The following is a 23,197-nucleotide window of genomic DNA, read 5'->3' on the forward strand; positions in this document are numbered from 1 at the left end:
TTTTAAGTTATAAAGTTCACTATTTTTTTGATGCGGGGTGAAGAATATATTGGTTTTACAATAATATTTTTTCTTCTATTTTGTTTAACCACCAAATTGATTTATTACATTTTAATATTATTAAAAAAAAACCTACTCTCTATAATGTTGTTAAAATATTAATCGTGAAAGCCGTAATGAATAGCAGAAGCTAAAGTGCCCTTGTGTAAAATCGAAAAAATAAATTGGTGGTTTTAAAACGTTTTATCGAGTTTCGACTTCACTGCCCTTATTTAAAACGTTTTATTTACCTAACTAAAATTATAATATAAATCAGTTTATCGACTCTGTACAAACGTTTATAGAGGCTTAACTCATATTTTGTATACGATGTCAAACGTAAGCATCATACGATTTTTAATAACTGTTATGAATAGACTTATAGACGCACATTCAGCATAATATGTTTTACTGCGCAATTTCAAATCATCTGTACCAAAAGACTCGATATTATGATATTTTCATAATACATAATTTTAGACCTTTTTAAGCGACAAATAGATTGTCTTGTTTATCGGTAGAAAAAATCGTTAAAAGAAAATAATGATATCCGGTCAACAAAATTGTATTATAGAAATTTGTTTGTGTAGGACGTGGTCATGGCAGAGTTAATGATAATCACTATTAATTAGTATCTTATAACTAACAATTACACACAACTCAGAAATAAAATAATTAATGTTGGATCATACTAATACTCGGGTCAAGACGGGACTGGATTGGACTCCAAGGTGAAAATCCAGGAGGAACCATCTATGATTTTGAAATAGATTTTGCAAATTTGGATTATTGGATATCATTTTTTTTTTAACTTGCAGATAAGCTAGGGGGGGGGGTGTCCATCCCTGTGGGCGCCCTTGATACCATATTGTCGTATTATTGTATTGTAGTATGATGCGAGCTAGGGTCACGAATCGTGACTCTCGGTGTAGAGAAGATATTATTATGATTTCTGAGTAATTTAGGTATTAGGTTATATTTTGTTTAGACGTTAAGTGTAAACTGTACTCGTTATATTATGTTAATTATTGAGGTTATCGTCATCCGCTTAACGAGCCTTTAAGACCCAACGCTGCCATCATGAGATGATGGTTTCTAGACGAATTCGTTGTCCGGGAACGTCGCCGGAGAGGGGATGGCAGCTCTTTTTCACCAGCAAATGAAGCGCCCCTGACCAAGTGTCGAACCGGCGACAATGAGCGCCGAACAGTAAACACTATTGAGTATAATATATTCAGACAAATAACATTTGAGTGCCCAAATTAAACGCGACAACGACAATAATGCACTTGAAAACCCCGAGTTTTCTGTCTGGTTAGTCATTAGTGTCACGTGTTAGTCGAGTGTGTGGTGTGGACCGTGATTTTTGAATTAATAAAAAACAAAAAAAACTTCTACCAATAGTCGGCGCAAACATCTTCTGAATGTAAGTAAACATATTGTTATACTAACATATAAATGGAAAAATTATGGATACTATTATCGTGAGTTGTCCAATTATTGCAGTATAAATGCAGTTTAGTTCTTGAATAACGGAACAACTTTTGGCATAAACTCACTTTAACGGGCACCCTTTTTTTGTAGTGTTTTTTACGTCGATTACGAATCTGAAGTCATTAAGTTCCAAAGTTAAAGCTTTAATACTTAAGAAAAATTATATTGATAATATCATTGATAATATTAAAATAAAAAAATAAATCAATAATTATAATAAAAATAAATAATAAATAACTAACTAAAAATACTGTAGGACGCGCACTCGCATCGCTACAGCTTCCAATTTTTATATATCTATGCGGAATGTTCAAGTAGCTATAACATTGGAACTAGAGGAGTCAGCCGATTTTTGACTCCAAATTCGTAATGAGCGTAAAAAAACACTACCAAGATTAAAGATGGTAAAAAAATTGTGAAAAATTGAAATCACATTGTATAACAACAATATGAAAAAAAAAAATTTTAATTTCCTATTAAACCCTATGAGATATTGAGTGGTTCATGATAAAAGAATCACCCTGTATATGCTGTGTAAAAAAAATACACTAAAAATTAATCATAAATAATTAGCCAAAAAAATATTAAATTAATATAAATTAAGTGTTTTTTAACTTTGCAAGTTTAATTTATGATTAAAGGACTGATGGTTTTGATGGATTAGTTGCATACATTTTTCTCAGTATTTAAAAATATATTATAATAACTCTGTTAACTTTCACCATGTATATACTATTACATTTATGTACACTGAAAATAACATTAATTGTTATATTAAATGCATTAACTATAATCTTTTGGTAAATTAATTAACATTTAACTTAAATTAATTAATATTTAACTTACATTAATGTGTCTATTGTTTCTAAAATACCACACACAAAGGCTAAAGTAACAAAAAAAATGTGCACCTTCAATAAACTCGAACGAAACAACATAATACGTAGAACAAATACATTTTGCTCCATTAATAAATTATTAATAATGACAAGGAACAGTTACATTTTATTTGTTCCGGAACAAATATCAAAGGAACGAGTTCCGGTATTTGTTCCGGAACGAATATCTTGAGGAACGAGTTCCGGTATTTGTCCGGAACGAATATCTCGAGGAACGAGTTCCGGGTATTTGTTCCGGAACGAATATCTTGAGGAACGAGTTCCGGGTATTTGCTCCGGACGAATATCTCGAGGAACGAGTTCCGAGTATTTGCTCCGGAACGAATATCTTGAAGAACGAGTTCCGGGTATTTGTTCCGGAACGATTACAACAGGGAGTTATGAAGGAACATGTTCCGGAATTAGTTCCGAACCCCTGGTACAAATGACATTATATAATATATATTTAATACATTTTATTTATATTTATTGTTATAAATAATTGTTGTGTGCAAAAAAATTATACCTCTTCAATGCATGATTTTTTTTATTTCACTAAAATTTATTTTCTTTAATATGTAGCGCAAGAAATATAATAAAATAATTCATAAAAAATGGTATCTTATCGTTATCGGTAAGTATTAAATATGCTACATCATATTCATGCACGGGATGTTACACACAGAACAGCACTTTATTTTATAGCAATAACAATACATTAGTATACTAAGCCAATAGTCATAACACTATCGGTTATGAACGAAAAGGCTTATCGGGCTACCCACACACACACAAAAATTCTATAACATTATATTTAGATAACTCTGTAGCTAAGTGGCTTCCTAAGTCATAAATATATATTATAAATTTACAAAGTTTAGTAATTATACAATATAGCAACAGTGAGGTAAAACAAAATATATGACATTTTCGGTGTATTAGTTATAATCAGAGCTCACTATTGATTGTTTAGATTATCTATGATCTGTAGGGGTGTACTAAGAAGTGGGCGACGGGATGATCGCCTTCCCCTTCTGAATATTTACTTGTGTATGTTAAAACCAAACAGTCTTCGCTGATACGAAGATAGAAACGTAATGATCAATAATAATAATTCATACGTTTATGTAACATTGGCGTCTTATACAATTTTGTTTTTCTATTTGCCCCCCCCCCCCAGAGGATGAAGTAAACACGCCCCTGATAATCTGAAGAGTGAAAATACTAAAAATTGAATAGCATAGGTAAAAATTTGCTAAGGTGGGCATAATGCTATAGGTTCATGAATATGAGTTTTCCCGTGAGTTAAGACGTAATTTTATGTGTAGTGTGGTGATTGGTGAATAAGTGAATGAATTCTATCCCACCGTCTATTCTGTTGTAACAATATTTCATAAAATGATTAATAGTTCATGTTTTTAAAATGCTAATTCATTTTTTAAATTCTAGTCTAAATTAGGCAGTTTAAATATTAATTAGTCTAAAAACGTAATTTGAATAAAGTGTCACCGATATTTCAAAAACTCTTAGCTTGCAAACGGTTTGACGACAAAATAATCTAGAGGTTTATGTAAAGTATAACTTTATCAAAATCCGAAATGGAAAATTAAAAAAAGATACAATTAGTGTGTAATACCATATATTTATTAGTATCTATATAGTAATTAATTGGTTGTTTCATCAAGCAAAGGAACTTTGTATTACGCATAGTTTGAACACATTATTATCTGGTTAATTTTTAAGAGGAGGTTTGATGATGCCAGGAGACCTTCATTATCACCTCTTACAGAAAATGTAGGATGCGTAAATAAATATTATAAATTATGCCACAGGTTAGCTTTTCATTGTGATTTAATTCATAATTAAAAATAACAAATTCATTTTCACACCTTATGCATACTGTAATATTATAGTTGTTTTTAAAATTATAACCTAAATTTGGACTGGCAAAATAAAATTTGTAGTTTTAAAATGTTATATTTTTAAAAGCTTTTTATTTTTCAATTTAGTAAATAATAATTACTTAATATTTTTCAGAATATTGACTTCTTTATTTCAACAACACACGTTTTCACTATGGATCAGTTAATTACTATTATGAACAAACTGCAAGATGTAATTATCGCAGCTGGTGGTATACAAACGATAAATCTTCCTCAAATCGTAGTTGTCGGAGCACAAAGTTCTGGGAAGAGCAGTGTGCTAGAAAACTTGGTAGGTAAATCATTTCTACCGAGAGGTACAGGCATAGTTACTCGAGTGCCGTTGGTTTTTACATCTGCTAAAAGCTTCTGACGAAGATTTTAATAATGCCGGCTTAAATCAATCAAATGACTGGGCCATTTTCTCGCACAAACCGGGAGTTGTATTTACTGATTTTAATAAAGTGAAAAAAGAAATTGAAGCCCAAACAGATAAATTGGCTGGCGATAAAAAGAATATTAGCGACAGTCAAATCGTGTTGAACATTTATTCGTATAAACTTTACAATTTGAGTTTTGTCGATTTACCCGGGTTGACTAAAGTTCCCGTCGGAGATCAGCCAGAAGACATAGAAATAAAAATCAAAAATTTAGTATTGAAATTCATAGAAAACCCGAATTCGATTATTTTGGCCGTCGTTACGGCCAATACTGATCCAGCGACCAGTGAGAGTTTACATATAGCGAAAAATGTCGATCCAAACGGCGATCGGACCATAGCAGTGGTGACCAAAATCGATATCATGGACGCTGGGACCGATGCGACTGAGTTATTATCGGGTGAAGTGATCCCGGTAAAGCTAGGAATAATCGGTGTAATCAATCGGTCTCAAAAAGCGATAACAGAGCAGAAGAGTCTTGATGAATCTCTGGCAGCTGAAAACGAGTATTTCCAAACGAAATACCCTGCAATATCACAAAAACACGGAACCGTTTTGCTGGGCAAAACGCTTCAACAACTGCTAATCAAAAAAATACAAGACACTTGTCCAACTCTGAAAAATCAGCTATACGCTATGAATTCCAAATTTAACGAGCAAGTGAAATTATACAAAGCATTTACCGACAATTACGACAAATCATTGTTAGACATACTCACGCAAACGGCGACTAGTTACAGAGCGTGTTTGGACGGACAGGTAAACGATATGTGTCTGACTGAGCTTCAAGGAGGCGCCAGCATAGCCCGTTATTTTAAAAACACTTTTCAAAAGGAAATCGACGACATCGACCCCCTATCGGGTTTATCTCATTCGGCTATTGTCAACGCCATCCGCAATGCTTTGGGTACTAGTATAGGAGTTTTCATGCCAACCCAGGCATTCGACCACCTGATAAAAAGGCAAATTAAGCTCATGGAAGGCCCGTCGTTGGCTTGCGTCAATTTCGTGTACGAAGAATTGATCGGAATTCTATACAAAATGGAAGAGGATATTAACCGTGAGCTGAAAAAATATCCTCGGCTGTTATCGAAAGTAACGGAAGTCCTGCAAGAAATGTTGGTAAAATATAAAGAAAAATCGGTAGAAGCAGTGTGCAAAATCATACGTTATCAGGAAGCGTACGTCAACACGGGCCATCCTGACTTTATAACCGAAGTAATAGAATCGGAAGAATATCAGGAACTTTTCGAGAATTCAAAAATCACCGAGGAGTATTTACAAGATTCGTTTACCCAGCAATCGTACAGTACTTCAACACTAAACAGCAAAGTCGAGCGCAAACCGACCCTGAAGGAACTAGCACGCGAAATGCGATACAAAGTAGAAAAAATAAGTAGTTGTGGATTTACTGGATTTTCGGATACTGATAAACCGATATCGGAGAGCAGAGTTAACTTACTGACACTATTTCTTAAGTGTTACTATAAAGTTGTTAAAAAAATTATTCAAGACACTGTGCCGAAAGCGATTATGCACGAAATGGTTAATAGCGTAAAAAGGGACTTTCAAAAAATGTTGATATCCAAAATATATAAATGTAAAAGTTTAAAAATGGAAGAGCTTTTATACGAGTCCGATGAAATCGCGGACGAGCGAATCAAAACGTTAAGAAGACTAGAAGCAACTGAAAAGGCATTAAAACTAATGAGGGACATTGAACAACTATGTCATAACTTCAGTACATGACCGCGATATATTTTATTTTAAATATAATAAATTCGGGGATTAATTTTTCTTTTTGCTTAACAAAAATATAACTTTTATGTGTAATATCACAACACTAAATTAATTAATATACTTAGTTTATACTTAGTTAAGTAATAAATACTATTAACGATAATTGTAATGCCTAAAAATTAACTACCTAGATTTTATACTTTCTCGATTTCGTTATTTTAATGTAGCTATTTGTCATTTTTAGATATAAAAATAATTGTATTGTATACAATTCAATTTTGAGTATTAAACGAGATCGCTTTAAATTTTTACTGTAAATTTATTAGCTATAGTTTCAATACTTCTAGCTTATTACATTGTTTCAATTTTTAAACCTTTATAATCAATATTTTTTTAAATAAACAAAACATTTTTATATTATTAACAAACTATGCTTATTTAATAATATGACTCATGTTTTATTTTATAACTTTTTTTAATAAACAATACAATTTTTTTACTTATATTTTTTTATAGATAATATTTGATCAAAGTAAGATCGACGTTTTAAGGGGATTGCATGCGGCTGATTTTTTTATGTTTAAGACCAAAAAGCCAGATAAAATTTCGACTAACTAAGATGTTCCGATTTCAATTCTGTAAAGTTATACCAGTTCTTTGGCAACTTTACTTGGTTATGTAGGAAACGGATTTTTCATTTTATTATGTAAACAAATTGGTTTTTAATATTCAAAAAATTGCAAATTTAATTTATTTAATTACAAGAAACTGAAATTTATAAATGAAAATCTGCTTCCTACATAACATAGAGTAAAGTTGGCAAATAATTCGAATCTCTTGGCAGAATTAAAATTGGGCCATCCTAAGTAGTCGATATTTTGTCTAACTTTTTGGTCTAAAATAAGCCGAAATACTATAAAAAAAAAAAAAATAATAATAGATAAAATTATAAAAAATTAAAAATAATACCTTGAAGCGTATACAAATTAACCGGGAAATTAATTAACATGGTCGAATAAAATAAAACCATTTATTTCTTAAATATTGCCTATACAAAACTTCTTAAAAACAAACCGCATGCAATCCCCGTTATGCAAAGATATATTTTCAACAAAACAAAATCGACCATATTATTTTTAATAATTAAAATAACTGTGTAAAAATAAGAAAGTTTTCCGTTTTTCAGCGCACTTCATCAGGTGGTCAAATCCGTTGGAAAACACCGAATAACCGCCCAGCACAATCGAACAACACTGCGCGATCACGCGGATGCAAATGGCGCTAGGCTGCGACGGCCACCCGACCCTTTTCTTTATGTACAATTATTGTTCAAATTTCCAGTGCCGATATTATTTTCCATTAATAAGATAGGCACGTGTCCTATGGCCCCCAAATTAAAGGCGCCTCAATAAAATTACACACTATTTATACAATCAAACAGGGTCGAAGATACTATAAAAAAGCAGTGTTTGAAGAAAAAAACTAAAAATACTTTTTACGATCATAGTAAAAGTTATCGAAAAAAAAATCCAAAACAAATTTGGGAACATCCTTTATATCGTAACAGACATGTAGTGTAATTTTCAAAAAAATCCGCAAAGGGTCACTCCAGACGTTCGTTCGTATTTGGCGTTTTGACACATGTACCTATATTTATAAAAAAAACATATTTAAGCCATGGCCCAGGTCTACTACTCAGGCCTATACGTTAATCGGCCACTGCTTACGTCATATACATAATATCATAAAACCCAACGTCTTTTTGTCTGTCTGTCCGTTAATGCGCGTATAATTTGAGGACCACTGATCCGGTTTAAATATTTGAATTGTATATTATTTATATTATAGTTCACAAATATGTTGTCTATAGTTTGCTACGTAAATACACTTTTTTTATATTTCACAAAAAAAAATTGTATACATTTATCTATAATAAAAAGATTGTGGTCCCTGTTGGCTGTTTGGTATAAATAGTGCGTAATTGAAGTGAGGCCCATTTAATTTGGGGCCATAGGCACGTGCCTATCTTGCTAATGGGCAACAATATGGCCCTGGAGATTTGGACAATAATTTATTGTTCACTGCGGCGGGTCGCGGGGGGAGGATCGGGTGGCCGTCGCGGCATAGCGGCACAGCGCCATTTACGTCCGCGTGATCGCGCAGTGTTGTTCAGTTGTGCTGGGCGGTTGTTTGGTGTTTTCCGACGGATTTGCACAACCCGATAAGGTACACTGATAAAATATTGTGTCGTTTTTTTTCTCAGTTATTAACGATTTTTCTATACAGGTACGCTGAATAATATAGTCACGCGTATCATATTGTTTTGAGTGTGCGTAGATCGGCGAGAGACGGAAATTCATTTTTTCCGCCGTCCGTTGAACCTCGTATCCATTTTAGTTTTTTTGATTACAATTTGTCGCGTCAACCTTGACCGTCACCGGCAACCTGTTCGTGTGATGTACCTGAACGGCGGACTGTAAGTATGAATAAATAAAAAATCGGTTTTGCTTGTGTTATAACAGCATACCCCCAAGTCCTTCCCCTCGATAGATCACTCGATAGATGGCAAAAATGATCTAAAAAAAAATCAATGTTAATTCATAACCCCAAACCCTCACCGCCTAGGCGTCAAGTGAAGTACACGGAGGCCAGATTGATCACACCGAACCCGATTTTTTTTTTTTAATTTTCGAAAATGATTTTTATTTGATTAGTACAAAAATGGTATATGTTTTACTCACGACACCCTGCCCATTACCAAACTATTATGTTTGATGATAGCTAGCTATAATCTATGTTATCCTGCGTAAGAGTGATAATAATTTCCGTTTCCGAAAAACTCCGCAATTAGTTAAATCGACGAAACTGGTTTTCATTTCGCGCGGATTTCAAAGCCGACCAAGTAGTTGTAAAATAATATGCTAATGCAGGTGTTACCCACATATGGTTTAAATGTAGTCTTTAATAATTATTACATTCAAAAGAAAAACATATATGTCAAAACCTGTTACAGGACAAGTAGCAAGTAGGTAATTATCATTGTAATAATTATGTTTACTGGTTTAAACAAAATTGCCATTTATGTCATGTTTGTTATAATTTATGTAGTTAATTTATAACAATTATTATATCATTCGATCAAGATCAGTATCAAAACGTCGGGGTTATAGCATAATTGACCAATGAGTGAGTAATTTGTCGACTATTCTTGCAATTGTTTTTATATCAGTTTTCAAATTTACTCACAAAAAAAATTTTCAAATTAAAAATATTTTTATATTTAAATCTTAAAGAAAAAATGTACAAATTTGATTATAACAAATCATTAGAATTTTAAATATTTAAAGATATGATAGTTGGATCATAAAGGTATGATCGTTGAATTATAAGTGTTATACTAAATATTTTTTTAAAAAATATAGTTATTACATTTTCTTATTTTAAAGAGAGGGTATTTTGATATCCAACTGATTTTTAAATTTCTATTGTATATTATTTCATACAATACATAAGCATATACATATTTATATTTATTTATATGAACTAAAAGAATAATTGTAACAAAAAAAAGAAAAAATATTCTAAATTTTTAAATTTTTATGAACTTACCAAAATTATTAGTTTTTGCAACATCTTAAAAAGTTATCTTATAATATAATTTATTTTATTTTTCATAAAATACATGATCTGTACTTAAGTGTTCAAATACTTAATTTAGTTATTTTGAAATAACTCATTCAATAATAGTACATTAATAAAAATTGTAAAAAGTATGATACCTAATCAATTATATAATGTGAATGTTGAGTTATATGTAATAACTTTAAAAATAGATATAATCTAAGAAATAATATAGTGAGTTCCACATAATTATTGTGAATTAATTCACAATGATTAGTGAGTCAGCCAATTTTATTTTGACTGATAAGACAAAATTCTATTATTTGGATAATAGTTCTTAAAATGGTAATATTGATGTTCCATTACTTGTTTACAACAAATAAAAGATTACATTAGTGGATATATCTCAAAGATTATTATGATTAAAAATAATTTTTATAAAAAATGTTTTTACAACAAATTAAACAAACGGTATCTTTCACAGCAAGTTAATAATGTTTTTAAATTTAACAAATTATATTAAATAATATGTAACAAATACAACTTTGATCTAGTAATCAGGATTATGTTTGAGTGGTTTCATACAATTTTAGACTTTTTTTTAAATGTTTTTAGCGTTTTTATAAGAATTAGCAACATGGTTTCAGAATTAATTCTAGCCAAATTCTATTTTATTTTAATCTGTACAAATTTGTATACTGGTTCTATAAAACGGTTTTCATATTATTTGAATGTATTTATACATATTTTAATAAAATCCTTATCGAAACTAAAAGAAAATCAAGTTGTTTTATTGGACTGCCGCATTCCAAAAGGCATAATTCTAAGAAAATTTTAATTTTTAAATATTTGTTTAAAATAAAAAAAATGTATTCATGACAACAGTTAAACTTGGTAAAATGATCATATTGATAGTCATAATATTTTTATAGATAAACATGAATTAAAAAATGAAATTAAATCCTTAGTAATACCTAAAATGATAACTTTGATGCAATAGGTCATTTAAAAATATATTGGGTTTTCATTTTTTCTAATCAGCGGCAGATTCAAAGATTTTCCTCCAGTTGGCAAATAACGCTGCCATTAAACGTTAATTTATTTCATATTTTTAAAATAAAAAAACATCTAACCATCAGCAAGTAAATTATCCCATTAAAATATATTGTTGCCTGTCCATAAATTTTTTGATTGCTATTTGCTATGCATAAACAGAAATTAGAATGTATATTAAACTATTAAAATCCTAATTTGATTATATTTTTTTGAATATTAAATTTTTTTGCTGTTTGACAATATTAAAAAAAAAAGGTATTCTGGATAGTAGTCTAATATGTATATTAAAAAATAAAATTTGAGTCAGCAACCCGAATTTTAAAAAGCTAAAAATTAAGTGTTTTAGTTTTTTTGGCGGAGGTGGGGGAGGGGTAAATCGGTACGAGTAATAAAAGTATCGGTATACCACATAAATAAATGAAACACATTATTAAATATAAACCTTCTCAGTGCCGGAAACCTTTCCAGTCAATAACTGATAACACTATTCTTCCTTTTAGCCATTTCAATTTCACTTCAAAACCAATATTTAAATGTTTGAGAACCAATGGTTTAGCAATAAATACATAATGTACGTGCAATATCTATGTGCAATAAAATTAAAACAATTTTCTCTTTCAAATATCATAGTTAAAATAGTTCGGAGTAAGTTAATTAAGGACGTGGAAAAATGTCTAGGATATGTAAATAAAATCATACTATTGGTTTTCCAAACGATTTGATATTGATTTTGTGTCTAAATTAAATTGACCAAAACCGATGCTATTCTTTTTTCAGCTTACCGTCGTAATGAAAGGAGAGACTATAATAAAAATTGATCTATAAATAATACTTGAAATGGTGTACAATTTTTATGATTTACTATTAACTTTTATCAAACTCCCCTGACTTCTGATTTTGCAAAAATGTACTATACTTAATAATGAATTATCTAATTATTAATTGACTCTTTAATAAATTGGTAATTTGGCGCCTTCTTAATTGTTGTGTTCTTTTCAATTTTGTTTCCAATCTTATTCGATTAAATATAATATTTGCATTATGCCGGTTACAATTGATCATACATTTTATTAAGCATTAAACCATCTACAAAATGTATTGGTTAGATAATATATTAAAAACTTTCACATTAGCATTGTAAATTTAATCGATGTTAATTTATTTATAAATCGTCGAACATCTGAAATTATACACACGCGCTAATGTAGAACGGCTTTATTGAACAAAATTATAGATACAATACATTTTTGGTGTTGCTGAAGTTATTCTTGTCTAAAATGACGCTACCATCACCCGTATTTTAGTCGTGGGGAAAACTCGTTTGCACACATGATACAATAATTTTGCTGAATAGGATCGCGCGCATCTTATATTTTTATTTCGGGTTAGACCTTTTTTTCCATCATAATCGCCCGGGATCTCCGGGGGTTTCAGTTTTCCGCCAAAATAAAGTAAGATTTTGTACTTACAATTTTTTTAAGAACCCCTGAGTCTAAATCTATAAAATCTTACGGTATCAGCGAATTTGGTGTAGACGCGATACTGTAATGAGCTCCATATTATATTTTGTAAAAATGTTAGCCATATACTTTTTTATGGCGTATCTCCGCAGACCTAAAAAAAAAGTTGCAAAGCTAATGTAGTAATGTACACTACACTCCGACTTAAAAACCTCTTATTTTAATTTATTAATTAATAGTTCTCTGTATATTTGTATAAAAAAGCTCACCATTTTTTAAGCTGCATGTCCATGATATTATAATTATGTCAGCAAAATGATTAAGCGTTTTAAACGAATTTAATATGTAGAATGTTTTGATGCTTTAATACAGTCCATTATTTAAATTAATATTTAAATATTATGTCTACCTAAAAATGTGTGCAAACAACTATATTTACCTAAAAGTGTACGGTTATTTGTCATTTAAGTAAATGTGCACTAAGTAGATGTAGCCTTTGGCTGTAAAACTCGTGCTGGAGATAAGATGTTTCTGGTTGTATTCTGGGTAGAATTTCTTACAAAATTGTGTAATACACAGAATAAAACATCACCTGTGTTGTAACATTTTTCTTTTTCTAAAACAATCCAAATTTTAGTTCGTAAATATTATTATAATTTTTTTATTTGTTTATTAAAATTTAAGAGGTATTAACATTTTCTTTAAACATTTGAACTTTTCTCCACTTCATGGAAAAGCATTGAATCAAGGATAATATGTTTTTGGGCCATCCCTACCATCGACTAGTGTCCATGTTCATGGTCATGTTTATGTTAATTTTCCTCCCCTCCCCTCCCCTCTTTATAGAAGCGCTTGATCTATGATGTCGAGAAAAAGGTTAAGATAAATTTATGTCGCTTTTTCCATGTAGTCTGTAGACCCCCATCCTTAAAACATTAATGTTAAAACGCTACAACACTAGAAAAGTTCTTCTCTATGTATTGTAAACAATTTGTAATTTTGTATTATTAATATTTAATATATGTAGGTATTTATTTAATAAGTTAATGAAACTTAAGGTTTAAATTATTCGGTGAATAACGGGTTATTCTACTTATTCGATATTAGAATAATAAATTTGTGTACAACTCCCTGTTAACGTATTCGGTACTGTTACTGTAGCACTAAAAAAACAATCGCAGCTGTACACTGTTCACTCTGGTGCACACTTTAATGAATCATGCAAGTACAAATATAACATTTCTGTACACCGTTACACATTTTGGTTCAGGATTCATTTTTATTTTTCATATGTTTTAAAACAAATTGAAAATGTACGAGTTTGGCTTGTATCTGCTAAAACGTTTAGACTTTATTACGTATTATTGTTATTGGCAATAATCGTTTTCGAGTTATATTAATTTTTTTTTTTTACATTAAACAGTTTAAATTTTTAAATACGTTGTTCGTGATTGTCGTCCAGCTGTACAATTTTAAACGCCATATCTGTCTGTTTAATTTTACATACTAAACTCATAACCCACAAACTATACTTATCGCTGTTTAGTTAATTGGTAATAATTCTTAAAAAAAGGCATTCGATTTTATTTGGTTTACAGTAGTAAACGTCCACGTTTTATAACCTGATAGTAATTTGATAAGAGTTGTTGTTTGTGTACATCAAGTTTATACAACTGTGTTGCGTGAAGGTTTATTTTTATTCTCCAAAATTATTGTTTTTTAGCCGTTGATAATTGTTCTTTAGTGTGATAGGTTTGTGAACAAATAATAAAATTATAGGTAAGTAACTAAACTTCGGTGAATTTTCCCCAGATGGCCAGGTACCATAGTATAAACATGTTTTCAAAATATCGATAATATAACAATATATATTATATTATATTGAACGATCAACACGTTTTTAAACGTGTTAACATAAAAGTTCGATGGTGCACCACTCTAAATCGTTATTTTCCTACTAGTGTCAAAATCATGTTTGTATGATAATTATATGTACATTACTGCACACTATCCTTTGTTTTTGCATCGACAAATGCATTTTCATGTATTTTGTTATTTATTTATTTTAAGTCTCCTTATGAGTAATACACTGTTAAACGCCATTCGATATTTTAAGTCAAATATTTTACAGTTAAGAATTAAAAACTACATGGTTCGATTAAAACCATAAAGTGTTATCTATTGCATTCTATAATAAAATAAATAATCTTCTGAGGAAATTTCTGAACAATGTTGTCGTTGTTATAATAATAGTAATCTTAGTAATTACTTATTATTGGTGTGTGATTTCCAGTTTTTTTTTTAGTTCAAGACAACAGACTGGTTCATTTAATTGTATATTAAATAGAATGTTTATTATATTATTTGCATTATCTACAATTTTGTTGCAGCTATAATCAATATTTTTTATTAAAGTAATTTAAACAGAAAATGTTATGTTTTTTATACCTATTTAATGTAATGAAAATAATAAAACATCTTTTATTGCGCTACTAATGTCACGTTATTGTAATTTTGTATTGATTAAATTATGCCCACAATATATACTGCTGTTTTATTTTTGCTTGCATTTTATAAATAAATAAATGGAAAAATAATACCATTTGTTTTGTTTGCTATTATTTTATATAGATGTACTCACTTTTTAATTTTAAACTTGTATATGACTTCTGATGCTAAATCTGAGTAATTTTTCTTTCTGGTTTATATTTATCAATAGTTATTTCGTTACTTATGGATATAAAATTTTTCTTTTTTTTTCAAGTTCCTAGTTTCAGTAAAATATATCTTTTTATAAATAATATCTCCACTATAGTTCAAAATCATAAATTTATGAAATAAACTCGTTTTTTTAAAAATGTATTACAAGTTAGTACCTGTTAATACACAGTTTAATTAGATGTAGGCTATTACAACTTATTAATAAGTTATTATACCTGGTTTTAAACCCAAACCCAACAATAATCTTCCTTCTTCGCTTTAATATGTTCTTGGCTGTGTCATTGCCATAATTTAGCATAATATCAATGTTAAAAACTTTAGTATTATCATTTACCTCTTTACCGAACTTTATACCGTGGTTAAGTGTTCATAAATATTGCAAATATTTTGTTACAAATAAATCAAATGATCGATAAACTTATACGTATATTTTATTATTTTTCTTAAAACCATTAGATACTGAAACCATGGGTGAAGCGCATGTTCATTACAGCAACGGGAATAGTCAAAATGGCGGCCAGCACATCCCAAGACGACCGTACCAGAAAGTCGTGTGGCGCAATGTAATACTGTTTGCCTACCTTCACGTGGCAGCCCTGTACGGCGTGTTCCTAATATTTACTTCGGCCAAAATCGCCACCACTCTATTTGGTAAGTATAACTACAATATACTTAGTTTTTTGACACAACGCGTGATCCTGGTGCGAATTTAAAATGGTTTTACAGCGATTTTCATGTACCAAATCTCCTCGATTGGCATCACTGCAGGGGCTCACAGACTTTGGTCGCACCGGGCATATAAAGCAAAATGGCCGTTGCGCCTCATACTTATCATTTTCAACACAATTGCGTTCCAAGTACGTATATAATAAACATTGTATTACTATCTTTAATTCTTATAATATTACCATTGATCGTGTCAAACTTTTTCGATTGACTGTGATATGTATAAGGAAGGGGGGGGGTTGTCCTATCTATTGGCGGATATTTAGGGAGGGGGTGACTTGGTATACTAAGAACATAATATTGAAAAATGTTATTACATTTGATTTTTTTAGCGAGAGATTTGTTTGAATATGACCTATTTAACAATCCTAATTTTTAGCTTGAAATAGTTTGATTTTACCAAACCCTCTTAAATTTTTCCCTATTGACCCCTAATCCTCCCCACCAAAAAAAGTATTCAACTATTTTAGAAATTAGTTAAGTGTATAGTACTATTTTTTATTTTGAAGAAATTATATTAAATATGGGGTAGTTTTTTGGGGACTTGTATCTCTTTGTTGAACTACCGTGTTATTTGGAATAGCTATCTGAGAATACATATCTGTTTCCTCCTAGATCTTTCTGGTCTAAACCCACCCTGATAATCACCAATAGTTTTTCTGTTTTTGTCTTAAACCTTGATAGGATGTATTTTGAACAAATCTTTGTATGCCTTACTTCGGAGACCTCTTCCGCGATAGTTCTTACTATTTCGCTGCTCACTTATTCTCTTTCTTACGGATTGAACATATTACTACCTTTTTCCATTCTACCGGTATTTCTTATTTGTAGATATTAAAAAAGAGCATACACCTATGTTTACAAAAGAAAATATGAATTAAAAAGTAAAACCAACACTTATTTTTATTTTAACCTAACCTCAGCGCCAATTTCTTATTCGATGTCTCCCCGACCTATAATTACCCACGCTTGCCACTGTATTAAGTAATATGGTGCTTAATAAAATTATAGGTTTATTTTATTATATTTAATCAATTCTTTATGCACACTCAAAGCTTTAGCCTGAAAGGAACGACATATTTGCTAATATAAAACTGTTATCTAATTAATGTGCTCATACGCATTCGAGTTCTCAGGTTGCTTATATATCTATACATACCTATATTTATATAGACATATGGAGAATTCTGAGTCAAACCACGCGGTCATCAGCCCGACCTCAACATTTTTTGAAATTTTTATCACCCATATTTACACCTATACCTAATAGAGGTTTTTTAAGTTATTTTTCACGAAAAATCGATTTCGACTAGTTTTGTAATTAGACATTTTTATCATAAAATCAGAGACTCAAATCAAATCCTTTCGTCTAATAACGGGAATGGGCCCAGATTTATTTATATTTTTTTTTTTTTTTTAGTAATAATAAGTTTTTTCAAAACTGAAAAAAATATATAATTTCATTTTCTTTTTTAAAACATGTAAAATTTGATATGATATTTGATATATTTTGACATGTTTTATTTATTATTATAAATAAAAAAACTGAAATTATACATTTTTTCAGATTTGAAAATAAAATTACCAAAATAAGTAGGTATAAAATAAAAATGATCTTACATGAGACTAAATATTATCGATTGTTCAATTGAAAACCATATAATAGTATAGCAATACTTATAATTACTAACATAAAAATTAATTTACTACAAACATTATTAATTTTATAGTATAGTAATACTTATTTTTTTTGTTAATTTAAAATATATTTAACTCTAAACAATGATAAGGCTGAAAGGACATTTAGCATTTTTTACTCCACGATTTGCATTTTTCTGTGCCCATTTGCTCGTTTTGTTCTTCCTATACGATTAAATAATTAAATAGCGAATTTCGATTACAATTATTATTATTATGATGTTCGAATTAACAAAAAACAAAATTATTCAATAATGCAGAAATAATACACATCTTTATTTTTAACTTGAAAATCTATAAGACGTCATTGATTATAGTCATAATATTGCTCAATTACTTATATTGTTTTCTTCGTCCATTGGTCCATATTGTTTCCAAGAATTATAAATATTAAATTCGTACAACAACTATAATCGATACTGCAACATTGCTTATTATTAATTTATGACTAAAACGGTTTTCCTAGTAATTGAGACAATTATTGGAATGGGAACTTGTATTTTTCAAATGTGAAGCCACAAATTGTGGCAAGATTTCTAGTGAGGATCCCAAAAACACGTTATTGTGGCGCGACATCATCAATTAAAAACAGCGTATTCTTATCGGTGGCGCCACTATTTCTTTTCTGTGGCAACACACAGTGGCTCGTGTTAAACAGGCCTAATTATGTATAAAAAAATAAAAAAAAATTTAGATGAAACAAACATTTAGTAAGACATTACTATGCTAATGTATAAATAATATTTCATTAATTTACAGTAAGAGTAAAACGTAACTTTGTCGAAAATAAGTTTTCATGTTTTTTTTCTCGAATTTTATTCGTCCGGCCTACCAATTTAACAACCTGTAACGGTTATTTACCACTTAACCACAAAATCGCCATTTTAAAAAACGATTTGACAGAATAACGAAAACAGCACAAATGATTGGAGGACCTGCACTTGAGTAATGAGTTATTGCATAAAATATAATCTACTTGAAATTTTTTTTTTTTTGAATGTCAACGTTTTTGTATTGTTAGCACACAAACAATTGCAACCTCGACCCCTATAAAACTTGGCAAGTATAATTAATATTGTTTCTGGCCTATTTAACAGCCCAACAACGTGGTAAAAGTACAATCGAGATAATAATTCATGTACATAAAAAGTAATTAAAATATATTACACGAACTTGTTGTATTTTTACTGATTTTCACTAATCGCGTTATTCGTTATTGTGTTTGCATATTCAATGAAATATATGCATATATAATTCAAAAGTCGCTATCGAAAAAACTAAGTTGAGAGGTGGGTAAAAACCCAAAAAATTGTGAAAAACTGCGATCACTATGTATAAAACAATATGAAAAAAATAATTCATTTTTTAGTAAACCCTACGAGATATTGAGTAGCCCATGACAAAAGAATCACCCTGTATAACTGTGTGGTGTGTGTGTTAATTCAAGTAGATTTAATGTTAGGAGCAGTGTGAATATTTTAGTGTTGTTTTGATTTTAAATCTCCCGATCAATTTTAGTTTATACTTAGTATACATAATGAAATAAATTTAATTTTCCTTATTGTTAGTACAGTAATAATATTGGTTAAATAATTTGTACAAACACAAAATTCTGCGTAAACATATTAAAAAATCAAGTGTCAAAAAGTACTCCCGACGAGTGGGTTTGGTTATCAACAGGTTGATATTTCAGCTAACCTGTTCAACAAAATAAGAATTAATAAAACAAATTAGTCATTAAAAGATTATAACATTTATAATGGGGCACTTATAAAAACTGTTTCAGTTAAATTATATTGTTTTTACCTTTACCTCTTGTCATAATAATAATTAACAAGAACCTAAATATTCACGTTTTGTTTAAATAACAAGCATATTAAGACCAATATTTTTGTTATATCCGTTAAATCTATTATTTATGAGTGAAATATAATTTAATACAATGTAAAACAAATGTTAATTACTTTATTCTAGATGTTCCGATGTCGGGGAAAAGTGTTATCATTGTGTAAAAAAAAATGATAAGTCACAAAGAATGTGGATATGAGTTCTAAATATTAAGTATGTTTTTCTCCGTGTATTTGTGTTTATGCGAAATTGAATGATTAGTGTCAATAAAATATCAGTGGTGCTAATGTCAAGGCTACACTCGTGTATGAAGCGTGTTTCGTTTTGCTTATTTATATTGACGTTTTTGTTTTTAGTTTTATTATTTATACGTGGTCAAATCTGCTTTATTATAATAATTTTTATTATTAATAACAGTAGTTGGCATAATCATACGTTTTATTGGGTCACGTCCACGCACTTGACACGTTACTCTAGTATATTATTCAGTAAATGCTCGACTAGTAGAGTAGAAGGTGAAAAGAATTATTTTAGTACAGTAAAAAAAAAAACAAGGAATGCTAAACGTCTATGCCACATAATCTCCTTCCTTTATATTATTCATTTAGTGAGCTAAAAAACTTCTGAAGTACTTCTAAAATTATAAACTATGCGCATGTCTTTATCGAAATGCACCTATTACTGTTCTTAACTCTTATCAGCTGATTTTCTCTTATCTTAAAAGTGTATAAACAACTTGTTAAATTGACATGTTTGCGATGGAAAAAAAATACCCAAACCCAATGCCTAATACCAAAATCTATTTTGAAAATATAAACCTACTTCTCAACTAAACGTTTTTTTTAGGGTTTGGGATAGAAATGTTGAAAATCCGTATTTTACAAAGCTCTGTTTATTTGGCTAATGTATTAATTGTTCATTTCTTCATTCAGTAAAACTGACATTGTACATTATGGACGTTAACTTATAAAATTATAATTATTTTACTTAATAGGTAATGACCGTTTGTGATTTCAGTTAAACATAATAATAATTAATAATATGTATGTTATTGATGATATCGAAATTACTATACAGGGTAGGTATTTGGTGGGACCCCCAAATAAGCCCCCTGTTTTTATTTTTTCGATAAGTAAAACAATTAAATGTTTCAACAGTTAAGTAAAAAAAGAATGACCTAAAAAAACAAAAAAATATTCCATGTTATTCAGTGCAAAAAGCTCACCTTAAAAGAGGGGTCACATCATTTTCAGTTTTTTCAGCCCCTAACTGCTCTTATCACTTATCTTATCATTTATTTCTTACCTCTAGTCTCTTACCACTAATATCTTATCTTTTATTTCTAATTATTTATGTCTAATCTCTTACCATTTAGCACCTATCTCCATAGACCTATAAAGATTTCTTTATAGGTCTATGCCTATCTATCATAATTTATCTCTTATCAATTATGTCTTAGCATTTTTTTTTATCACTTATCATTTATTTCTGGTCTCTTATCATTTTTTGAGTTAGGGGCCGTAAGGGACTAAAAAGGGTGCTTATTTGGGGTCCCCCAGATGTCCAATCACCTATTACTTACTTTTCATGCTGGAACACCCTGTACATAGCTTGTTCACAGTGTGCATGTATACAAATTTACAGTTGAACACCTGCTTATTTTTGGTAGAAAACAAGTCGTTCTACTTTAAAAGTACGGCTCCTAAAAATACTCCGATTTAAGTTTTAAAATAAACATTTTAATTCTTAACAACATTATCAAAGCATCGACTGTGGCACAGTTTTTAAATTATTTTTAGTTAATTAATTATTTTAATGTAAAAAACTGCAATTTTTAACTAAAAGTAAACAAGTATTTTTAAAAATTTTAGCTTAATGTTAAATTATAGTGAAAATTGCCTATACAATGCGCCTTAAAAATGCTAGTGTAGAGGCCCCTTAATAAAATCATTATCAAAATGAACATACTTAGTTTGTTTTTAAGTTAATACAAATGTTAAAATAGTAGATCTAAAAATATAGTAAGAGTATAATAAAAATAGAATTTAATTTACTAATATTCAGTATTCTAAGTAGTTTAAATGAAATTTATTAAGAATCCTAGCTATCGTAGTTTCCACATTTGCATTTGTAGTGTCATCGTTATACTCAAAACTTAATTTATCACCTTGAGCACTAGAATAATATTATTAAATTATTATTATATTTAAGTCATATAAATTATAATAAAAGTAAAAACAAAACTAAACTGTGAACATTTGTAAAAAAAAAAAAAATGAAAATTTACTTGTAATGTTTGTTTAATTTGATAAACTTTATCACAGAATCACGTGTACGAATGGGCTCGCGATCATCGATTACATCACAAATACAGTGAAACCGATGCGGATCCACATAATGCCAAAAGAGGGTTTTTCTTTTCGCACGTCGGCTGGTTGTTATGTCGCAAACATCCTGACATAATGGAAAAGGGACGTGGAATCGACATGAGTGACTTGCTAGCCGATCCATTAGTGGCTTTTCAAAAAAGGTACTATTTCAAAACTATCAACAAAAGTTATTGATATTTTTAATATTACCATCTATTGTACTCTGTTGCAGGTACTACAAGTCCCTGATGCTGCTGATGTGTTTCATATTGCCTACGTTGTTACCAGTTTACTGTTGGGGTGAAAGTTGGGCCAATTCGTGGTTTGTGGCCACAATGTTCCGGTATACTCTTTCGCTGAATGTCACATGGTTGGTCAACAGTGCAGCACACATGTGGGGTGGACGTCCTTATGATAAGTTAGTTTTTTTTTGGAATGTCTGTTAAGTGTCATTTAAGTGATTTGATGCTATTTAAAGTTGCTTTTTGAACGTCCAAGTCTTTAAATCGGGAGGAGACAATTAAAAAAATATTATGACTTAAATTTGTTAAACAAAAACTGGTTATTTAAATTAAATAAAAGCAGATAGACATTGTATACTAGGCTTCATCGATAACTATTGGCTAAATCGTTATTCTTGTGTATCAGGTTCATCAATCCAGCCGAAAACTTGACTGTGGCCATTCTAACGCTAGGAGAAGGTTGGCACAACTATCATCATGTGTTTCCGTGGGACTACAAAGCAGCAGAGTTGGGCGACTACAAGTTAAACATGACGACGGCATTCATAGACTTCTTTTCGAAAATTGGCTGGGCTTATGACCTGAAAACCGTGTCGGCAGACTGCATACGCAAGCGCGTCGAACGTACCGGAAAAAGTGACAATGTCAAAGACGAACAGACTAACTTGCCTTGGGGTTGGGACGACAACGACTTACCACAGTCAGACCGCGAAGCAGCAACGATAATTAACAAGCAAGGATGAGTTGTTTAAACCTAATTTTGGACGTTTTTTTTATCCTTTTACTAAATTGTGTGTGCTACTCTGTAAGCATGTGTTATGTATTTGTAAATATTAAGTTTACTCTACCATTAAAGTTTATTTGTTAATATGATGTATTATTTTTATTATTACTATTGTTATTGGGTTTTAGAATTGTGTTTTTATAATTATTCGACAAACAT

At 30.1% G+C, this 23,197-nt stretch overlaps 2 protein-coding genes across 5 annotated transcripts; both read left to right on the forward strand.

Annotated features, from left to right (window-relative positions):
• Positions 1-1,037: 1,037 nt before the first annotated feature.
• LOC126843085 (dynamin-1-like protein) lies at positions 1,038-6,606 on the forward strand. Its single transcript, XM_050580396.1, is given in 3 exon segments — positions 1,038-1,465; positions 4,449-4,682; positions 4,684-6,606. Coding segments are annotated over 2 exon segments (2,034 nt in total). The 5' UTR covers positions 1,038-1,465; positions 4,449-4,487; the 3' UTR covers positions 6,523-6,606.
• A 2,039-nt stretch (positions 6,607-8,645) lies between these two features.
• Positions 8,646-23,129, forward strand: LOC126843628 (acyl-CoA Delta-9 desaturase-like). 4 transcript variants are annotated; one of them, XM_050581267.1, is made up of 7 exons: positions 8,646-8,739; positions 8,800-8,989; positions 15,828-16,022; positions 16,098-16,228; positions 21,968-22,173; positions 22,245-22,430; positions 22,661-23,129. In XM_050581267.1, exons 3-7 carry the CDS (start codon positions 15,839-15,841, stop codon positions 22,995-22,997), a joined length of 1,044 nt encoding a protein of 347 aa, XP_050437224.1. In that variant the 5' UTR covers positions 8,646-8,739; positions 8,800-8,989; positions 15,828-15,838; the 3' UTR covers positions 22,998-23,129. The 4 variants fall into 4 exon arrangements, with proteins under 4 accessions (XP_050437224.1, XP_050437223.1, XP_050437226.1 ...); XM_050581266.1 differs by having other exon boundaries at positions 8,669-8,989; XM_050581269.1 differs by lacking the exons at positions 8,646-8,739; positions 8,800-8,989 and adding an exon at positions 14,037-14,203.
• Positions 23,130-23,197: the final 68 nt, after the last annotated feature.

Source organism: Adelges cooleyi, unplaced genomic scaffold (genome assembly GCF_023614345.1).
Source record: "Adelges cooleyi isolate 19-005CV unplaced genomic scaffold, UGA_ACOO_1.1 ACOO_flye_CR_arks_rails_tigmint_CR_PRNA_574, whole genome shotgun sequence".
Classification (NCBI taxonomy): Eukaryota; Metazoa; Arthropoda; class Insecta; order Hemiptera; family Adelgidae; genus Adelges; species Adelges cooleyi.

Excerpts from the sequence above, each read along its gene's own strand:
- LOC126843628 (XM_050581267.1), top strand. The coding sequence starts at position 15,839 with ATGGGTGAAGCGCATGTTCATTACAGCAACGGGAATAGTCAAAATGGC. Across the intron at positions 22,174-22,244 it reads TTAGTGGCTTTTCAAAAAAG|GTACTACAAGTCCCTGATGC; the intron begins GTACTATTTCAA and ends ACTCTGTTGCAG. Across the intron at positions 22,431-22,660 it reads GGTGGACGTCCTTATGATAA|GTTCATCAATCCAGCCGAAA; the intron begins GTTAGTTTTTTT and ends CTTGTGTATCAG.